General features: G+C 46.6%; 1 protein-coding gene and 1 long non-coding RNA gene across 4 annotated transcripts in view; one reads left to right on the top strand and one right to left on the bottom strand.

Annotated features, from left to right (window-relative positions):
* Nucleotides 1–1,049: 1,049 nt before the first annotated feature.
* The window catches only part of LOC138757372 (palmitoyltransferase ZDHHC2-like), an 88,960-nt gene continuing 67,610 nt past the window's right edge, over nucleotides 1,050–22,399 (top strand). Inside the window, exons 1-2 of one of the 3 annotated variants that reach the window (XM_069924573.1) lie at nucleotides 1,050–1,540; nucleotides 16,101–16,127. In XM_069924573.1, the coding sequence (XP_069780674.1) occupies nucleotides 1,417–1,540; nucleotides 16,101–16,127 (151 nt within the window). In that variant the 5' untranslated portion in view covers nucleotides 1,050–1,416. The remainder of the gene's footprint in view (nucleotides 1,541–16,100; nucleotides 16,128–22,399) is intronic. The other 2 variants (XM_069924574.1, XM_069924572.1) reach the window with 2 other exon arrangements.
* LOC138757373 (uncharacterized) overlaps nucleotides 11,475–22,399 on the bottom strand; it is a 30,372-nt gene continuing 19,447 nt past the window's right edge. Inside the window, exon 3 of the long non-coding RNA XR_011353541.1 lies at nucleotides 11,475–11,992. This is a non-coding gene — a long non-coding RNA (uncharacterized lncRNA). The remainder of the gene's footprint in view (nucleotides 11,993–22,399) is intronic.

Raw genomic sequence — 22,399 nt, 5'->3', positions numbered from 1 at the left:
TTTCTCCAGGGGCACGGGTTTCCTCCCACCTTTCAAAAACATACCAGGGTATAGGTTAATGGGGCATAAAGTTACCTGTTGTTTGAGCAGTTGATCAATATCTTTCTATAATATAATTTCCAAAAACAGCATACCACCATTTTTTTTAATTTTCATGTTATTTGCATTTTTTGCATCTTACTTATTTGCAGAATCCTTTTTTGTCTGTTCTTTTGCTCGTGACTGACATGTTTTCATTCCTGACAAAGTATGTACCTTAGTAATTGATTGATTGCATTCCATTTTTTTTGCCATTGGCAGTGCTTTCCACGTTAATGATGCATGCAACTTGACAGAAATGTGTTTTTTGAGAACACTGGGAAACGCTCCTGTGTGCTGTGACAGTTCAAACACAGAATGGCAGTCAATTACATTGGGTCCATCCTCACAAATCTAATATGCATTTCGCTCTTCACAAAGATTGCAGTGTGCTGATTCCAGCTTTACCTCCGATATCAGATGATCCATCCAGACAGTGCGTCAGCAATAACACTGCCTCGATGAACAAGATGCAATTGTACAATCAGGCAACGATGGCCAAACTTCGCATCCTGGAATTGTAAACACTGATTTCAAATAGGGTAAAACAAAGAATCATCGCAGTCGAAACTGGAGATTTTTTTTTTGGTAAATATACTGGAATAACTCGAGCCCTCTTCTCAATTCCGGCGACCCCATAAACGGGAAGCAACGCCTTCGGATCAGTGAATCAGCAGAAATTCGCAACTCCAACATTCAGCCACAATCTCACTGAACGGCAACACCCAGGGGTAGCAAATGCCCTGGAGATGATGGCATTCACACACAGCACAGATTCTTAGCCATGAATTATTTAGGGTAGCATTGATGAGCTAATGTCCCGAATGAGAGTGTCTGTAAAACCTAATGTCACTTTTTGTTATCCGATGTTTCACATTTCCTGACACAGACTCTTGCAATTCCATCCATTCAATCCCCCGCCCCGGGACCGAGTCTGTCACATGCCTGTCAACTCCACTTGACATTGCCGATTAGTCGCTTGTAGCAGGGATTGACTGTGGCCAATTGTAACGATCTCAGCGAGTCGGTGGCGTTCCCAATGTAGCAAGTCATTCATTCCTCTTCCTGACGCTGCAGCCGGAATCACTCCTGGGTGATTCTTTGGCTCCGATGCCTTTAGAAGTGATCGCTGCTGCTTTTCCGAGAGGGGAGAACGCGACCCTGATGAACGTGGTGTCTGCCCTGGCCATGTGATGCCCGGGTTGGCGGCGCCGCTGACATCGCCGAGCTCCGCTTGCGCTCTGCTGCAGTGGGAAGCACGTCCCGCGGCGCCGGCCCGGCCCCGGCGCGAGTTGGAGCGATCGGCAGAGGCGGCGCCGCCGCTGAATCGGAGAGAAGATGGCGCCGTCGCGGTCCCGCACCTTGAGAAGGTGTCAGCGGGTCTTGTACTGGGTGCCCGTCGTCTTCATCGGACTCATCGCCTGCTGGTCCTACTACGCCTACGTTGTCCAGCTGTGTGTGGGTAAGACGCGAAAAGCCGAGCTCGATTCGCCTCGCCCGAGTGGCGGAGGCAGTGAAAGCGGACCTTGTCAACACAACCAGGCGGACCCGATCCGAGCTCTCGCCCAGCCCGAAATATGCTCGCCTCTCCTGCCCCAGTGCCAACACCCCCTCACTCCCGGTACCTACCGCCCAACTCCCCCCCCCCCCGCCAACCTACCGTTCACTACCCCCCCCCATCCCGTACCTACCGCCCACCCCGTACCTACCTCTCTCCCACCCATGACATCTACCCACCCCTCTCTTCCGGCACCCCCCTCCTCCCTTCTCTGCCGGCACCACCCCCCTCCCCACTCTCCCGCCACCCCCCCCCCCCACCCCTCTCTCCCGGCCCCTTCCCACCCCTCTCTCCCCCGGCACCTTCCCACCCCTCTCTCCCCCGGCTCCTTCCCACCCCTCTCTCCCGGCACCTTCCCACCCCTCTCTCCCCCGGCACCTTCCCACCCCTCTCTCCCCCGGCACCTTCCCACCCCTCTCTCCCCCGGCACCTTCCCACCCTTCTCTCCCCCGGCACCTTCCCACCCCTCTCTCCCCCGGCACCTTCCCACCCCTCTCTCCCCCGTCACCTTCCCACCCTTCTCTCCCCCGGCACCTTCCCACCCCTCTCTCCCCCGGCACCTTCCCAATCCTCTCTCCCCCGTCACCTTCCCACCCTTCTCTCCCCCGGCACCTTCCCACCCCTCTCTCCCCCGGCACCTTCCCAATCCTCTCTCCCCCGGCACCTTCCCAATCCTCTCTCCCCCGGCACCTTCCCAATCCTCTCTCCCCCGGCACCTTCCCAACCCTCTCTCCCCCGGCACCTTCCCACCCCTCTCTCCCCCGGCACCTTCCCACCCCTCTCTCCCACGGCACCTTCCCACCCCTCTCTCCCCCGGCACCTTCCCACCCCTCTCTCCCCCGGCACCTTCCCACCCCTCTCTCCCCCGGCACCTTCCCACCCCTCTCTCCCCCCGCACCTTCCCACCCCACTCTCCCACGGCACCTTCCCACCCCTCTCTCCCCCGGCACCTTCCCACCCCTCTCTCCCCCGGCACCTTCCCACCCCTCTCTCCCCCGGCACCTTCCCACCCCTCTCTCCCACGGCACCTTCCCACCCCTCTCTCCCCCGGCACCTTCCCACCCCTCTCTCCCCCGGCACCTTCCCACCCCTCTCTCCCCCGGCACCTTCCCACCCCTCTCTCCCCCGGCACCTTCCCACCCCTCTCTCCCCCGGCACCTTCCCACCCCTCTCTCCCCCCGCACCTTCCCACCCCACTCTCCCCCGGCACCTTCCCACCCCTCTCTCCCCCGGCACCTTCCCACCCCTCTCTCCCCCGGCACCTTCCCACCCCTCTCTCCCCCGGCACCTTCCCACCCCTCTCTCCCCCGGCACCTTCCCACCCCTCTCTCCCCCGGCACCTTCCCACCCCTCTCTCCCCCCGCACCTTCCCACCCCACTCTCCCCCGGCACCTTCCCACCCCTCTCTCCCCCGGCATCTATCCATCCCTCTCTCCCGGCACCTACCCACCCTTCTCTCCCGGCACCTACCCACCCCTCTCTCCCAGCACCTACCCACCCCTCTCTCCCGGCAACTACCCACCCCTCTCTCCCGGCAACTACCCAACCCTCTCTCCCGGCACCTTCCCACCCCTCTCTCCCCCAGCACCTTCCCACCCCTCTCTCCCCCGGCACCTTCCCACCCCTCTCTCCCGGCACCTTCCCACCCCTCTCTCCCGGCACCTTCCCACCCCTCTCTCCCGGCACCTTCCCACCCCTCTCTCCCGGCACCTTCCCACCCCTCTCTCCCGGCACCTTCCCAATCCTCTCTCCCCCGGCACCTTCCCAACCCTCTCTCCCCCGGCACCTTCCCACCCCTCTCTCCCCCGGCACCTTCCCACCCCTCTCTCCCACGGCACCTTCCCACCCCTCTCTCCCCCAGCACCTTCCCACCCCTCTCTCCCCCGGCACCTTCCCACCCCTCTCTCCCCCGGCACCTTCCCACCCCTCTCTCCCCCCGCACCTTCCTACCCCACTCTCCCCCGGCACCTTCCCACCCCTCTCTCCCCCGGCACCTTCCCACCCCTCTCTCCCCCGGCACCTTCCCACCCCTCTCTCCCCCGGCACCTTCCCACCCCTCTCTCCCCCCGCACCTTCCCACCCCACTCTCCCCCGGCACCTTCCCACCCCTCTCTCCCCCGGCACCTATCCATCCCTCTCTCCCGGCACCTACCCACCCTTCTCTCCCGGCACCTACCCACCCCTCTCTCCCGGCACCTACCCACCCCTCTCTCCCGGCAACTACCCACCCCTCTCTCCCGGCAACTACCCAACCCTCTCTCCCGGCACCTTCCCACCCCTCTCTCCCCCAGCACCTTCCCACCCCTCTCTCCCCCGGCACCTTCCCACCCCTCTCTCCCGGCACCTTCCCACCCCTCTCTCCCAGCACCTTCCCACCCCTCTCTCCCGGCACCTTCCCACCCCTCTCTCCCGGCACCTTCCCACCCCTCTCTCCCGGCACCTTCCCACCCCTCTCTCCCGGCATCTTCTCACCCCTCTCTCCCGGCACCTTCCCACCCCTCTCTCCCGGCTCCTTCCCACCCCTCTCTCCCGGCACCTTCCCACCCCTCTCTCCCGGCACCTTCCCACCCCTCTCTCCTGGCTCCTTCCCACCCCTCTCTCCCGGCTCCTTCCCACCCCTCTCTCCCGGCACCTTCCCACCCCTCTCTCCCCCGGCACCTTCCCACTCCTCTCTCCCCCGGCACCTACCCACCCCTTCCTCCCGGCACCTACCCACCCCTCCCTCCCTCCCGGCACCTACCCACCCCTCCCTCCCGGCTCCTACCCATCCCTCCCTCCCATCCCGGCACCTACCTTCCTCCCTCCCATCCTGACACCTACCCTCCTCCATCCCATCCCGGCACCTACCTACCCTCCCTCTCTCCCCTCTCTCCCGGCACCTTCCCACCCCTCTCTCCTGGCACCTTCCCACCCCTCTCTCCCGGCACCTTCCCACCCCTCTCTCCCGGCACCTCCCACCCCTCTCTCCCGGCACCTTCCCACTCCTCTCTCCCCCGGCACCTACCCACACCTCCCTCCCGGCACCTACCCACCCCTCCCTCCCTCCCGGCACCTACCCACCCCTCCCTCCCGGCTCCTACCCACCCCTCCCTCCCATCCCGGCACCTACCTTCCTCCCTCCCATCCTGGCACCTACCCTCCTCCCTCCCATCCCGGCACCTACCCTCCTCCCTCCCATCCCGGCACCTACCTACCCTCCCTCTCTCCCGGCACCTACCCACCCTCCCTCTCTCTCCTCTCTCCCGGCACCTTCCCACCCCTCTCTCCCGGCACCTACCCACCCCTCGCTCCTGGTGTCTACTTGCCTGTTCCCCTTCCTACCCTCTCTTACAGTGTGTATCTACCCCACTCACCATCCCTCCCGCTGTCTTTCCCAGTGTCTACCCACATCCCTCCCTACTCTCTCTTCTGGTGTCTGCCCATCCCCTTCCCTCTTTCTCTCCCCGTGGCTTCCGCCTATCTACTCTCTCTCCCAGTATCTACCCAACCCCCACCACACCCATTTCTCCTACTCTACCCAACCCTTCCCCACCCCCATCTCCCACCCCCTGCTCTCTCTGGATATCTATCTGCCCTCCCACCCTCCGCCCTCTCTCGCTATATACCCACCCTCTCTCCGGCTATCTACCCACCCTCTTTCCGCCTATCTACCCGCCCCTCTCCTGGTATCTACCCAACCCCCACCCACCCCCTCTCCTGGTTTCTACCCAACCCCTTCTCTCCCACGCACCCCTCTCTCTGGATCTCTAGATGGGACAGAAGGTACAGGGTGGGAGGATAGGACAGAAGGTACAGGAAGAGAGGGGTGGGACGGTGGACACCAAGAGAGGGGGATGCGTGGGAGAGAAGGGTGGGTGGGAGTCGGATAGATATCGGGAGACCGTAAAGTGTATGTGGGGGTAGAGGTTGGGTAGATACTGGGAGAACGTGCCGCCCTGACCTCCAGATATCTACCCTCCCCTCTCTTCGGGTATCTACCTGCCCTCCCACCTGCCCCTCTCCCCAGGTATATACCTGCCCCTTTCCCTGTGTATCTACCCGCCCTCCTACCCACCCCTCTCCCTGAGTATCTACCCACCCCACTCTTTGGGTATCTACCTACCCGTCCACCCATATCTCTCCCTGGGTATCTACCCATCCTCCCATGTACCCCTCTCTCCAGGTACCTACACACCCTCCAACTCACCCCTTTCTCCCAATATCTACCCACCCTCCACCCCCACATACACTTTACGATCTCCCGATATCTATCTGACTCCCACCCACCCTTCTCTCCCACGCATCCCTCTCTCTTGGTGTCTATCCACCGTCCCACCCTTCTCTTCCTGTACCTTCTGCCCCATCCTCCACCTTGTACCTTCTGTACCATCCTTCCAGTGTCCACCCACCCTCGCTCTTTCCAGATGTTGATTGGCCCCCTCCCTTTCCCCATTCCCTCTCTCCTGCTATCTACTCATCCTCCCTGCCTCCCTCCCTCCCTTCCATCACTTCAAGTGTCTACCCACTCCCCCACCCCTCTCTCCAGGAGTCTACTCGCCACTCCTCCCATCCCTCACTCCCAGAGTATCCAGCACCCCCACCCCTTTCTCCCAATATGTACCCTCCGCCCTCCTATCAGTATCTATCTACCTGCCCCCTCTCACCACCCCTTCCATCCCTCTCTCTTATTTACCCCCCCCCTCTAAACCCCCTCTCTGCTGGTATCTATCTCCCTGCTCTACCCTCCCAACCCTCTCTCCTGGTAGCTACCTGTTTCCAACCCCCCCCCCCACTCTTTCCGATGTCTCACCGATTCTTGTCCCACAGTGTTCTTGCCTGCCTACTGCTCTACGACGTTTTGTTTGTAAACAGGCGACGGCTCATCACCATTTTGAGCAATTGCCACGATGCTATCCACCAATGTGTTTATTTCACATTCGGAGACAGTGTACAGAGTAAAACACACAGTCAAGTCCTAATTAATGATTCAAGCAAGGCATAATTTTAATGGATGATTCCTGACACATGAAAAGACTACTTAATGACTGATTTCTGATTATTTTTCTTATTTCCATGAATTTTGTATCTAATGATATTAATGAAAACTCGGTGATAGTTAAGCATCCCCTCATAATTCGTAAATAGATTCTTACACAAATAATTTTAACTTGAAAACTTCATCTCAATCAGGTTATGGTTGAATGAAATGTGTGTCTGTCTAAAAATAAATTAAAACTGCTTTCAGGGTGCCTCAGAAACCTCGAGTTTCATCCTGAAATGGAACCAGATGTCAAAAGAAAGATCTTGTGTTGTATGACTGCCAGGATATCTATAAATGATTATTGGTTGTATAAGTTTCACATGTATCCAAAATATAGACACAATAATAGCCAAAGTGCAATGTTTCTTTTATGGATACATAAATGAAATATATTTATTGACTCATGGATGGTTTTGTTCTAAGCTAAAATTCTACCTAAAATAAAACACAAACATGTTTCGTCTTTTTTTAAAAAACTTTATTTATTTGAAAAATCATTAGTAATAATACAAAATACGGTCAATAATAACATTTTTGTATGAAAAAAATTAATAATAAAGAAAAAAAATCAAAGTTAAATCCCCACCCAGCCTCCCACCCCTTCAGCCAGCTCTCTTAAGGAGAGCCAAAAACATATATAAACAAAAATTAAAAATATAATAGATCAAAGTACATCTAAATGCATATATTCCAAATACGGTAACCACATTAACAAAAAAAAGAATAATTATCATGCAGAACATGTCATTTTTTCCATAACAATATAAGCTTTCATTTCATTCTGCCATCGCATTGTGTTAATCACTGTATTATCTTCCCATGTACTTGCTACACATTTTCAAGCTATGGACAATGCTAAATATACAAATGCAATTTGAGATTTATCCAACCCCAATCCCCTTAAAGGAATCATATAACCCATTAAAAGAATAGATGGATCTATTTTGGATGATTTTGTTTTATATAAGGGTAGCTATCCAACAGTTGCACAGTTGCAATATATTTGTGCCATCAGTTGCAGTTGTGACACCAATCAGTAGCACCACCTTGTGGTTGAACTAATCATTGCCGAAATGCAGTTTTAGGCACAGATGAATTTGCCCTTGCAATCATGGATTCTTCTTCAAGCTTGTTCAAAATACATCCGTCTTGAAACTGAACAAATAACTAATATTTTATTGATAGTTAAAATCATTTGTTTTCATCAAATAACATATGTATTCAATATTTTTATGACCACAGAATATATTATGCTTTATAGTTGGTAGTGTAGTCATTTGCTGTGTTGTAAACATTGCAACTAGTCTGTATACAACAAGGTCAGTATTGCACAACAGTTGGTGTTGGTTGTAGGATAAATATTGACCAGGATGTTAGGAAAGCTCCCCAGTTCATCTTTCAATGGTGGCATGGGATCTATTCCATCCACCTGCGAGGGCAGACTTAATATGTAATCTGAAAAATGGTACTTCTCATAGAGCAGCAGACCCTCAGTGCCTAACCAAAATGTCAGCCAAAGCTTATGTGACAAAGTAATAACAAGTGGTGTTAAGTGTTTGCTATTGTCACATTAATGTAATTAATGCTTCTGATGCAATGATTTTTTTTGTGCAAGAATCAATGAAGATGAAAATGTGCCAATAAATATAACACTTTTGTTCATCAGCATTGATGAAAAATGCTCAAAGCAGTAAAATTCACGGAACTAAAGACAGAAATTTTATTCAGCCAGAATCACTGGTTCCAGACATTTGCGTCCTGGCTTTAAAATTAATAACTGTTTGGGACACTACATATGTGAAATTTTGATAGTAGATTTGGTCCATTACTCCAGGTCAAACCTTCAATTGATTTTTTTGGCAGATGACTGGCACCTACAGGATGAGCCAAGGCTTCACAAATTACAATCTTCATGTGACAAGGTGCCCTGAAAAATAATTAGGATGGCTGTTGGTACTAGCTGATATCAAAACATTAATCTTGCCAGTCTGTAAACAAATATTTTTGGTTTTAGTAAGTCATCTATGAAATTGCTTCAGACAGGAGGCCGTTAGTTTTGTTGTGATACTTAGCCGCTGCCATGCTTGCACAAGTGAGGTAACTCTATGTACTTCAGAATAAATTGGAAGAACTCTGGTTAGACATTTGTGGAATAGAGACCATCCAGTAGGACTGAGAGGGAAGAGGTAAGATTGCCTGCATATATTAGCAATATGAAGGAGGGTATGATCCAGGATGAAGGGGAAATATTGATGGAACTGGATAGGAAAGGAGGGGGTGGGGTGGGGTGTGATATAGAGGCTTGCAGGTGATGGGTGGGGTGTAATGGTGAGAGAATGAATGACAGATGGAACCAGGTATAGAAATTAGATATGAGGATAGACAAAAGGAGAAGCAAACTTGATGGATAAGTGGAGACTGGGAGGTGAGCATGGGGTTGGGCGTTACCTGAAATTGTATCATTTATACTTATACCACTGGGTTGTAAACTGCCAAAACAGATATCAGGTGTTACTCTTCTCATTTGCATATGACCTCTCCATAGTAATGGCAATGCACTGTCGATTTTTTTCTGTTCCCCATCGGTCTTCAAAGTTTAAATTTATTGTTGGAGTACATAGATATCATCACAATTCTTTTTCCTGTGGTCCGATCAGAATTTATATTTATCGGTAGTGCAAATTGTACTCAAGAAAATGATACGAACTGTATACAAAAGAGAAAAATGCCAACCAACTGTGAATTCAGAAAAAAAAATTCAGTAATAAATAATGTGCAAAGTAAGAGGCCTTAAATGAATCTCTAATGGAGTCTGATGTTGAGGAGTCTGATAGTGGAGGGGTAGCAATGTTCCTGAACTTGGTGGCACCGATGCCTCTTTTCTGATGGCAGCAGTGAAAATAGAGCATGTCCTGGGTGGTGTGAATTCTTGATGATTGCTGCTGCTCTCCAACGGCAATGCTCAATGCAAATTTTCTTGATGGTGGAGAGAGTTTTGCCTGTGATGTATTGGGCTGTGTCCACTACATTTTGCAGGGCTTTATGCTCAGGGGCATTAGTGCCCCCATACAAGGCCATAATGCAGCCAGTCAATGCTCTTGCCACTACACATCTGTAGAAGTTTTCTAAGGTTTCCATTGTCATATTGAATCTCCATAAGCTCCTGGGGAAGTGGATCCGCTGATGTTTTCTTCATGATGAGATTGGTGTGTTGGGTCCAGGTGGGGTTCTCTGATCCTCAATGATCACTGGATTGTATACCTCTGGTTTTCCCTTCCTAAAATCTACCATCAGCTCTTTCTGTTTGGTGATATTTTGTGCAAGATTGTTGTTAGTGCATCATTTGGCCAAATTTTCAGTCTCACTTTTGTATGCTGACTCATGCAAGATCTCGACCCAAAACGTCCACCTACACCTTAAAGCTCTAGAGATGCTGCTTAAACTGCTGAGTTCTTCAAGTGGTCTATACCTTTTCTAGATTCCAGCATCTGCAGTCTGGTTTGTCTTCAACTTGTTTATTGTATTTTGAGGATCTTACCTTTTTATAAAAATATCTTCATGTAACAAGTAAGAGCAGGACTTATAATTATTCAACACATTGGACAGCAACTGGGAAAGAGAAACAGTTCATGTTTCAGGTCTGATGAAGAGGAATTGTTCTGAAACATTTGCTCTGTTTTTCTATCAATCGATGCTACTTAATTGGCTGAAATAGCATTTTCTGACTTTTAGATTTCTGGCACGTTGTTTAAATTTTCATTACCTGCAACAAAGTATGATGTTTGCTGAATGCCAAAGCAGGAGTTTTGCAAGATGAACATCAGATCCAATGTCCCCAAAATGTTCAATTGGCCAGTGAAGTTCTTAACTTCAGCTGGTTTTGTCAGGAAGAAAAACTCAATGAACAGTTGCTTAACTATAGAATGATAAATGGTTTAAAATGCAGTTTTTCTGATCACCTTTATGAAAAAAATTATTGAATATTTCAGTTCCCTTTCTATCAACAATTTTATTTACACAAAATGCTCAATATCCTACTTGCAAGTCTATTCCACACACCAAATAATGGCCTATCTTAAAAATTTGCTTTCACCTTCTTTCTGATGAAAACCACTTGATGTCCCTGAATTTCTTTATTTTGGAGAAAATAAATGTATCTGGACTCCACCAATATATATCTGGCTTTACGAAGTAGTTCCATGTGAGTTCTTAGCTGTAAAATCATTTAAAAGGTTATTTAATCATTCAAATCTTGTGTATGAATTTCTATTTTAATCTCATGTTGAATCATATGCACAGGGTTATTTGTTACAGGAAACTTTTTTGTGATGATCCACCTTCAAGGTCTATATCGTTGTTTTGTAAAGACTTCTGAATTAAGCTTGCTTTACAGTAATGGAAATTTGATCTTGGTGTGATGGAGCACTGGTTGCTGTGGTTACAATTAATTCCTAGCAATTTTGGATGAACTAAATTCTATACTATATCATACCCTTACCTTTGTCTTCAGTAAACCTTCACCCTTCCAAACAATCAGTTTAGTCCAAGTTTCATCCTCAACTTCAGAGTCAAAATTATAATTAGAAGGTATATGGCTTTAGCACTTATATAATTTATGACCAGACAATGCTGAACCATAATTTGAGACCAGAACTTCCTTTGCCAAATGCTTAATGTACTCTGATCATTTTGGAATGTAAGGAGTGCTACTTTTCCTTGTCACCAAGCAACAACTGGAACCTGTCACCCCCCTCCCCCCCATAAGACTTTCTTTCCTTTACTATTTGGCAAAGCTACAGAACTCATGCTTACCTCAATTTCTGCTGCTTAACTGTACGTCTCTTGTTAGATTCTATTTTCTGTGGAAGTATAGCATGTTAAAGTTGCTATGTATTGATGTAAGATCTTCACAATTTTAGTTTGCTCTGGAATGTTTTGGAATACACTCATCCAGTAAAAGTAATTTTAATTCATCTCTTTAGGTTTCAGTAATTCATTTTATCTCTGCACATCAGTTGAATTGTGCCAAGCTCGTTCCTGGGGGGAGGGGATGGGGGGAATAAAAGATCTGGTCTTAACATAGCCATTGCCTAAATTTTCAATTTCAACTCAATTTTGATAATGATGAATCTTGACCACTAGAAGAAACAACAACCTTTAGACAGCAATATTTACTATTTCATGGATTGGGCTCTTAAGATTACTGGTGAACAGGTAAAGATGCATGTGTTTTTCTTCTTGTGTGATTTATTCTCAACGTTGGCAGTTGCCATGGAGCAGTCTGAGAAGGAGGTCCAACTAATCCAGCTTGTTGGAGCAGAAGGAGATGAGTTACACTGAAATAGAAATGTATGCATAAATAATAGTTGACTTTTACAGAAATGCTGATTGTCCAGTGGTTGTGCAGTGTAGAGCATTGTAAGAAATTATGAACAATTTTTAATTAAAATATGCAGTTTTGTGCATTATGTTTTAATTATATTTACAACTTTTAGTATGTTCCTCCCATCACACCTTATTACTTTGTGTAACGTGTGTTATTATGCATATAGTTAGGAAAGCAAATGACATATTGGTCTTTCATTGCAAGAGGGTTGGAGTTTAAAAATAGAGAGGTATTCTTGCAATTATACTCAGTATGATAGGCCACACCTGAATATATAGATAATGTTGGTCATCTTATTTCAAAATGGATGTACTAACATTGGAGGCAATCCAGAAAAAATCACCTGGCTAATTACTGTGTTGACAGAGGGGTAAAAAAGCTAGATCTGTAAACTTTGGAGATCAGAATAATAAGGGGTGATCTTACTGAAATGTATAAGATCCTGAGGTCTTGTATAAGAGGGTGAATCTTCAACAAGGGAGCATAATTACAAGATAAGGGGGTGGTTAAGGGAATTTTTTTGCAGAGGATAAGGGATCTGCAGATTTCTTACCTCCCGACTGCCACCTCCCCCCAACCTTACATGAATTTTGTTTTTAAATAGCGCACGAAAATTCAAAGTAAGGCAGTGTCTTTTGTTCATTGATTATTCAGGAATCTGATGGCAGCGGGGAAGAAGCTGTCCTTGTGCCACTGAGTGCTCATCTTTAAGCTCCTGTACCTTTTTCCTGATGGTAGCAGAGTGACGAGGGCGTGGCCTGGGTGATGGGGGTCTTTGAGGATAGAGGCTGTTTTTTTATAAGACATCATCTCTTGTGATGTCTTCGATGGAGTGAAGTCATAGGCAGAGTTAATAACCACCTGATGTTTTTTCCCTTGTCCTGAGCATTGGCGCCTCCATATCAGACAGTGATGCATCAGCCAGAATGCTCTCCACACCTGTAGAGGTTTTCGAGAGCCTTAAGTACTGTACCAAATTGCCTCAAACCTCTCACAAAGTAGAGCCGCTTGTGAGCCTTCTTCACGATTGCATCAACAAGGAGGCTCCAGGACAGATCCACAAAGATGTTGACAATAGGACCTCTCACAAAGTAGAGCCTTCCTCATGATTGCATCAGCAAGGAGGCTCCAGGACAGATCCATGAAGATGTTGACAACAGGACCTCTCACAAAGTAGAGCTGCTGGTGAGCCTTCCTCACGACTGCATCAACAAGGAGGCTCCAAGACAGATCCACGAAGTTGTTGACAACAGGACCTCTCACAAAGTAGAGCCGCTGGTGAGCCTTCCTCACGATTGCATCGACAAGGAGGCCCCAGGACAGATCCACGAAGATGTTGACAACAGGAATTTGAAGCTCTTGACCCTCTCCACTATTGAGCCCTCAATGTGTACCATCACTAAGCGGTGGAATGCAGGTATTTGATTCCAGCCACAATCTGTGTATAGGCTGCTGTGTCTATTGATGTGAGAGTTACAGTAACTTTCAGTTTGGTTCCAATCATTCCAGATAGTACCTGATATATTTCAATGTGCCATAGTTTTTTTTTAAATGTTCTTGATGGATGGAACCTTTCTCCTCAAGAATAAGGAAGTTCAAAGTAGCAAGAGATGTGGATTTGCTTTCTATCACATATCCAGTGAGCCAGGTTCATTCCTGACCAATAATATGGAATTTGCATGTTCTCCATGTGATCATATAGGATTCTTCTTGGTGCACCAGATTCCAATATGTCTCAGCCAACGGTTAGTGAATTATCCACTAAAAAAAAATGCACTTTAATTACTCACCTGCACTCCTGACTGCCCCTTCAACCATTAAACAGAACCAAGGAAAAGGACAAAATGACCAAATGAAACTTCCCTTGCTTGTACACTGCAAAACCTAGATATCATTTGGGCATGGGCTGATAAATGGCATAAGATTGATGCCACCAAAGTACCAGACAATGACCAGTCAGATTCCAACCTTCAGTCTCTGAGGTATAATGGATTTGGTCTTGATGAATGGCTGCCATTTACAAAAAGAACATTTGAACTGTGGAATAAAAGCTGAAAGTACTATAAATAGCAGGTTCAGGTAGCAACTGTCAGAAAAGAAGTCAACATTTCAGATCGTCAGAAAACCTTTCTGTTTTCATTTAGATTTCCAGCATACTGCATGTTGCTTCATGACTTTATATTTTTGATTTTAAATTTTAATGTTATTCTCTCGTTTTTAATTCATTTACTCTCTTTCTGTATCTCACTTGATTCTTATTGTAATTTTTCTCTTTTTTGCCATTCCTTTGATCTCAAATCCTAGTAGAACCCTATCCAAGGTGAACACACAGGAGGCAGCATGAGCAGACAATCTACCTGGTCAGGCTCTGAAGGACTGCATATACCAATTGACAAAAGTCTTCACAGACCTCTTCAACACCTCACTGCAGCAGACCATTGTTCCCACAGGGTTCAAGACAGCCACTATCATCCCAGTACCCAAGAAGGCAACAGTAACAGGCTTCATTGACTGCCCCATGGCACTGACCTCCATCATTAAGAAATGCTTCAAGCATCTGGTGATTAAAATGCATCAAAGCACACCTCCCAGAGACACTGGACCCATTTAAATTCACTTAGAGAAGAAACCATTCCACAGACAATATCATAGCCTTGTCCCTTCACTCCATCCTGACCACCTGGAGAATGATGCATGCACCAGGCTGCTGTTTATTGACATCATCTTGGTGTTCAATATGATCATTCCTCAGAGGCTGTGATGAGGCTGTCCTAGCAAGAACTCTACACCCCTCTTAATTCTCGACTTCCTAATGGAAAGACCACAGTCTGTCCAGGTCGGTGGTACCGCCACACTGAGCACTGGTAAACCTCAGGGCTGTGTGCTCAGCCTGCTCTTGTTCACTCTACTGACCCATGACTGCATCACCAGATCCAGCTCCCACCATATCATCAAGTTTTCAGATGACACAACAGTAGTTGGCCTCATCAGCAACAACAATGAGTTGTTACAGAGAAGAGGGGGAAAATCTCAATTTGAGTCTCAATGTGGTCAAGACAAAGGAGATGATCACGGACTTGAGAAGTACCAGGAACGACCACCCTCCACTACACATCTGGAACTCTATAGAAGAGAAAGTGGAGAGCACCAAGTTCCTTGGAGTTCACTTAACTAGTGACCTATCATGGACTCGCAACACCTCCTCACTTGTCAGGAAGGTGCGAAAGCGACTGCACTTCCTGAGAAGAGTGAAGTGGGCAAGGCTACCAGCCACCATCATGTTAACCATCTACAGGAGCTCTCTCGAGAGAGAGCATCCAGGCCAGCTATATTGCAGCGTGATATTTTTCCTGCAGAGAAATGGATCAGAAGTCAATTCACAGGACCATAAGAGTGGCAGAGAGGATCACTGGAGTCTCCCTCCCCTCTATCGACATGATCTACCAGGATCATTGTCTGAAGAGGGCACACAAAATAATTGAGGAACCTTCCATCTCGCACACAGCACCTTTCAGCTGCTCCCATCAGGAAAGGCCAGCACCACAAGTCAAAGGAACGGATCCTTCCCATGAGCAGTGAGAATGCTGAGCGACCAAAGGAACTGCTCACACTAACCGTCTGAGACTCTCATATTCATGAAACAATATTGTACGTATGAATATTTGTCTGCATTATGCATTATCTGTCTGTGTATTATGTCTTTTGTGTGTCTGTGTTTGCGCCAAGGACTGGAGATCACTGTTCCATCACATTGTACTTGTGCAATCAGAGTACAATAAATTTGACTTGAAATGCTAGTAACACATCAGTTAAAGACAGAGCCCTTTAATTCCTTAAAACTCCGTGATCCTGTTGCTCTTGCTGTGTCGTCAACTGCTTGGCCTTCTAGCAACTTGCATCACAAATAAGCTTTGAGGTGAAGGAAAACTATATAATGACTGGAATGATGGGCCTGCACTGCTCCAGCCATATCAGGGTCAAATAAACACATTTGACAATGATGTGTATATTTTGTGCTATTTTGCCTTTTCCTAATTTATCTTTTTTTTTCTTTTTAGTGTCTATGAAAAACATTGGAGAAAAGGGTAAGTAATTCAATCCCAATTGTACATCAAATAAGATTCAATGTTAATTAGAAAGTAACTCCTGTATTAACTTATTATCTTTCTTTGGCTTGGCTTCGCGGATGAAGATTTATGGAGGGGGTAAAAAGTCCACGTCAGCTGCAGGCTCGTTTGTGGCTGACAAGTCCGATGCGGGACAGGCAGACACGGTTGCAGCGGTTGCAGGGGAAAATTGGTTCGTTGGGGTTGGGTGTTGGGATTTTCCTCCTTTGCCTTTTGTCAGTGAGGTGGGCTCTGCGGTCTTCTTCAAAGGAGGTTGCTGCCCGCCAAACTGTGAGGCGCCAAGATGCACGGTTTGAGGTGTTATCAGCCCACTGGTGGTGGTCAATGTGGCAGGCACCAAGAGATTTCTTTAGGCAGTCCTTGTACCTTTTCTTTGGTGCACCTCTGTCACGGTGGCCAGTGGAGAGCTCGCCATATAACACGATCTTGGGAAGGCGATGGTCCTCCATTCTGGAGACGTGACCCATCCAGCGCAGCTGGATCTTCAGCAGCGTGGACTCGATGCTGTCGACCTCTGCCATCTCGAGTACTTCGACGTTAGGGATGAAAGCGCTCCAATGGATGTTGAGGATGGAGCGGAGACAACGCTGGTGGAAGCGTTCTAGGAGCCGTAGGTGGTGCTGGTAGAGGACCCATGATTCGGAGCCGAACAGGAGTGTGGGTATGACAACGGCTCTGTATACGCTTATCTTTGTGAGGTTTTTCAGTTGGTTGTTTTTCCAGACTCTTTTGTGTAGTCTTCCAAAGGCGCTATTTGCCTTGGCGAGTCTGTTGTCTATCTCATTGTCGATCCTTGCATCTGATGAAATGGTGGAGCCGAGATAGGTAAACACGAAAAACAACAAGGTCGGGTCAGATACAGCAATGAGCTCTCTGAACCCTTCTCCATTAACAATGGCGTGAAGCAAGGCTGTGTTCTCGCACCAACCCTCTTTTCAATCTTCTTCAGCATGATGCTGAACCAAGCCATGAAAAACCCCAACAATGAAGACGCTGTTTACATCCGGTACCGCACGGATGGCAGTCTCTTCAATCTGAGGCGCCTGCAAGCTCACACCAAGACACAAGAGAAACTTGTCCGTGAACTACTCTTTGCAGACGATGCCGCTTTAGTTGCCCATTCAGAGCCAGCTCTTCAGCGCTTGACGTCCTGCTTTGCGGAAACTGCCAAAATGTTTGGCCTGGAAGTCAGCCTGAAGAAAACTGAGGTCCTCCATCAGCCAGCTCCCCACCATGACTACCAGCCCTCCCACATCTCCATCGGGCACACAAAACTCAAAACGGTCAACCAGTTTACCTATCTCGGCTGCACCATTTCATCACTTATTATACTCAATAGGAAAAGGGCAAGTTCAAGTCACAAAGTTATTAGGTATCTTGTATTATGTTGTCCAATGAAGGAAAATGCAAGGTAAAATTGAAATGTTATACACACCCAACCCTGTTTCACAAGCCTATGTTTAAATTTATGAGTCCATCTCATTAATTTTCAGTGAGAGTGGCTCGATTAACATTCAGCTACACTATGTTTGGATTTTCAAAAGGTCTTGGATAAGATGAGAGCCCGTAGAATTACAGGAAAGATATTAGGTTGGGTGAACATTGGCTGATAGGCAGGAAGCAAAGGGTGGGAATAAAAGCGTCACATTCTGGTTGGTTGCCGCTTACTAGTGGTGTTCCGCAGGGGTCAGTGTTGGAGCTGCATCTTTTTACTATAAATATATATTGATGATTTAGATTATGGATTGAATGGTTTTGTGGCAAAGTTTGCAGATGACACCAAGATAGGTGGTGGAATAGGAAATGTTGAAGGAACTGAAAGGATGCAGAGAGACTTGGACATCTTGGCAGAGTGGGCAAAGAAATGGCAGGTGAGATTCAATGTTGAGAAATGTACAGTTGTACATTTTGGAGGAGGAAATAAACAGGCAGATTATTATTTGGATGGGGAGAAAATTCAAAATTTGGAAGTGCAAAGGGGCAGTAAAAAATGCTAATGCTATGTTGGCATTCATTTCAAGAGGAATAGTGTATAAGAGTAAAGAGATGTTGATGAGACTCTGTGGGGCACTAGTGAGACCTCATTTGGAGAACTGAGTGCAGTTTTGGGCCCCTTATCTTAGACGGGATGTAATAATATTAGAGAGAGTACAGAGAAGATATACCAGGATGGTTCAAGGAATCCAGGGGCTAACATATGTGGAATGTTTAGAGGCTCTTGGACTCTATTCATTGGAGTATAAAAGAGAAGATCTCATAGAAACATATCAAATGGTGAAAGGATTGGACAGAGTAGATGGGAATACAATGTTTCCCTTGGTGGGTGAATCCAGGACAAGAGGACACCGTCTTAGAATGAGAAGGTATTCATTTAAAACTGAGATGAGAAAAAGTTTCTTTATCTAAAATGTCGTGGATTTGTGGAATTCATTGCCACATACAGCTGTGGAGGCCCGATCATTGGGGGATTTTAAAGGGGAGATTGACAGGTGTCTTATTAGTCAAGGTATCAAGGGATATGGGGGGGAAAGCAGGAAATTGGAAATAGAAGTGAGAACAGTTTAGCTCAGGGTGGATTTGTGGAGCAGACTCGATGAGCCAAATGGCCTACTTCTGTTCCTTTATCTTGTGATCTTGTGGTGTTCCTTGCAAGTTGTAAAGCAGTGGTCTTAAGAATGCAACAGTAAATGCAAAGCATTCAGAGGTACATTGTGCAAAAGAAAATAATTTTGATTTGATTTACTTGGAATTATTTCAGAATTACCCAGACATTACAGAAGACCATAAAACACAGGAGCTGAATAGGCAATTCAGCCTATCGAGTCTACCCCACCATTTAATCATAAGCTGATCCATTTTTTCACTCACCCCTACGTCCTGGCCTTCTCCCCATAACATTTGATGCCCTGGATAATCAAGAACCTATCAAACTCTGCCTTAAATACACCCAATGAGTGGCCTCCACAACTACCTGTGGCAACAAATTCCACAGATTTAGCAACCTCTGCTTGAAGAAATTCTTCTGCATCTCAGTTCTAAGCAGATGCCCTTCAATTTTGAATTTGTGCCGCCTTGTCCTAGACTCTCCAACCATGGAAAACAACATTTTTGCATCTACTCTCTGTGCATTTCAACATTTGAAATGTTTCATTGAGATCTCCCTCATTTCACTAAATTCCAACAAGTACAGGCCAAGAACATTCAAATTCCCAGAATCATCCTTGTGAACCTCCTCTGACTTTCTCCAAGGTCAGCACATCCTTTCTTAAACGAGGAGCTGAAAACTGATCACGATATTCCAAGTGAGGACACATCGGTGGCTTAGAAAGCCTCAATATAACATCCCTGCTCTTGTATTCTATTAATCTTGAAATGAATGCCAACATTGCATTTGCCTCCTTCACCATTAATTTAACATGCCAGTTTTCCTTCAGGCTATCCTGCACAAGGACTCCCAGGTCCCTTTGCATCTGGGTATCTTCAATTTTCTTTCCATTTACAAAATAGTCTTCCCATTTTTTTTCTCTACCAAAGTGCATGACTATCAAACTTCTATCATTTATATTTCATTTGCCACTTCTCTGCCCATTCTCCTAATCTGTCTAAGTCCTTCTGCAGCCTCCCAGTTTCATCAACATGACCTGATCCTCCACCTTCCTTCATATCATTATTAAACTTGGCTACAAAGCCACTCAATTCCATAAATCCAAATCATTAATATGCAACATTAAAAAGAGCAGGCCCTTACACTGACCCTTATGGAACATCACTAGCAACAAGCCAGAATATGACCCTGTATTCCAACTCTCTTTCCTACCAAATCAGCCAATGCTCTACCCATGCTACTATGTTTCCTGTTATACCATGTGCACTTTTTAAATAGCCTCGTGTGCGGCACCGTGTTAAAGGCCTTCAGAAAAATTCAAATGCATCATACCTACATCTCTCTTATTCAGTCTACTTGTCACTTGCAGTAGGTTTGTCAAGAAAGATTTTCTCTTTAGGAAAATCACATGCCACCAAGTACTCAGTAATGTCATCCTTGAAAATTGACTCCAACATCTTCCCAACCACTAAGGTCAAGCTAACCAGTCTATAACTTCCTTTCTGTTGCCACCCTCCCTTCTTGAATTTTGCAATTTTCAGTCCTCTAGGACCATACCAGAATGAAAGATCATGATCAATGCCTTCACAGTAAGGTGCAATACATCTAGTCTGGTAGACTTCTATACCCTTAGACCATTCATCTTTCTGAGCACCTTCTCCCTTGAAATAGCAACTGCACTCACTTCCCTTCCCTGATACCCTTCAACATTTGGAACACTGCTAATGTCTTACACAGTGAAACTGATGCAAATTAGTCATTTAATTCCTCTGCTGACCCCTTGTCTCCCTTTATTATTTCTCCAGGATCATTTTCAAATGATCCTATATGGACTCGCTTCTCTTTTACTCTTTACATACTTGAAGCTTTTATCATCCTCTTTGATATTATTTCCTAGCTTACTTTAATATTTCATCTTTTCCCTTCTTACAAATTTTTTAGTTACATGCTGCAAGCTTTTAAAAACATTCTGATCATCTCTGCTGGATTCTCTGTCTGCCTTATGGTAGATAAAAGTTTAAAAATTTCATGTACGTTACATTTTAAATGTAGTATTACGTGACATTAATGGAACCTTTACCTTTGTCTTCCCACTAACTTTTGCATCCTTGTATGCCCAATCTTTGGCTTTGACTTCCCTTGTCAGCCACATTTATTGACATGTTTTTTTCCATTTGAATAGTTTCTCTTTTTTTTCGGTGTGTACTTTCCTCATTTCTCATTCCTGTGCCTTCCCCATTTCTTGCTGAAACTCCATCCATTGATGCTCTGCCGTTTTCCTACTAGTGTCCCCTTCCAATCTACTTTGGCCTATTCCTCACTCATGCCACTGTAATTCCCTCTACTCCACTGAATTATCAAAACATCTGACTTTAGTTTCTCCTCATTAAATCTCAAATTGAACTCCATCATATTGTGATCACTGCCCCCGAATGGTTCCTTTAGTTTAAGCCAGAGTTTTCCAAACTGAGTTCTGCGGAAGGGCGCAAGGGTTCCACGTAAGAAATAGGTAGTAATAACTAAAACTTGCAAAAAAAACCCCACTTTTTATTTAATTTAAATTATTTTTTACCTGTGTTTCTAAACAGTTACCTTGACGCTAACAAAACAAAATGGTGTCTTGAGGCCTAACGTCAGAAGTGCAGACGTCAGCGCAGGTGTCCGGCCTCAAGACGCCATTTTCAACCAATGAAACTTGGATTTCTTCTGGTGCAAGACTGGCCGTATTTTAAAAATTTAAACTGCCTCACCCCACCCACCACCCGCTCACTCACTCACACCCTCCCTCCCCACTCACGCTCCCTCCCTCTCCCCTCTCATTCACTTGCTCCTTAAGTGCGAATGAGAAATGGTGGAGGTGGACTGGGCCATGTCAGATTGCGAGGAGCGGCGCAACAGGGAGCAATGGGCAGCAGAGGTGACCTGGGCCACGGTGGGGAGTGAGGGGTGGCGGGGGTAGCCCTGGCCCAAGGTGGGGCAAGGTCAGGGGGGGCCTTACTAAAGCTCAGCCAAGGGGATGGGTGGAAGTTAATCCACTACTGGTGAGTTTATTTACTTTTTATATGCTTTATATTTATTTATTCATATGCTTGTGTATATACCGGGTCTTTTAAACTGGAAATGGCGATTGGGGTTCCACGATTTTCAAGGGCTCTCCAAAAGGGCTCTGTGAGCTAAAGCGTTTGGGGAAACCCTGGTCTAAGCTCTCTAAACACCTCTGATGCAATACACAACACCCAATACAGTATAGCCGATTCCTCATCAACAAGCTGCTCTAAAAAGCCATCTTGTAGGCACTCAACAAATTCTCTCTCTTGAGGTCCAGTCCCAACCTACTTGCATGTTAAAATCCCCATGACTACCATAACATTACCTTCTGACACACCTTTTCTATTTGCTGTTGTAATTTGTTGTCCATGTCCTGGCTACTAATAATAATAATAATAATAACAATTACAGCACGGAAACAGGCCATTAGGCCCTTCTAGTCCGCACCGAACCAAACACCCCTTTCTAATCCCACCTCCCTGCACAATGCCCATAACCCTCCATCTTCCTCTCATCCATATACCTGTCCAACCTTTTCTTAAATAATACAATTGACTCCGCCGCCACTATTTCTCCC

The sequence above is a fragment of the Narcine bancroftii genome, chromosome 3 (assembly GCF_036971445.1).
Source record: "Narcine bancroftii isolate sNarBan1 chromosome 3, sNarBan1.hap1, whole genome shotgun sequence".
Taxonomy (NCBI): Eukaryota; Metazoa; Chordata; class Chondrichthyes; order Torpediniformes; family Narcinidae; genus Narcine; species Narcine bancroftii.
The sequence above is the reverse complement of the archived record's forward strand: the minus strand, read 5'-3'. Positions and strand labels throughout refer to the sequence as shown.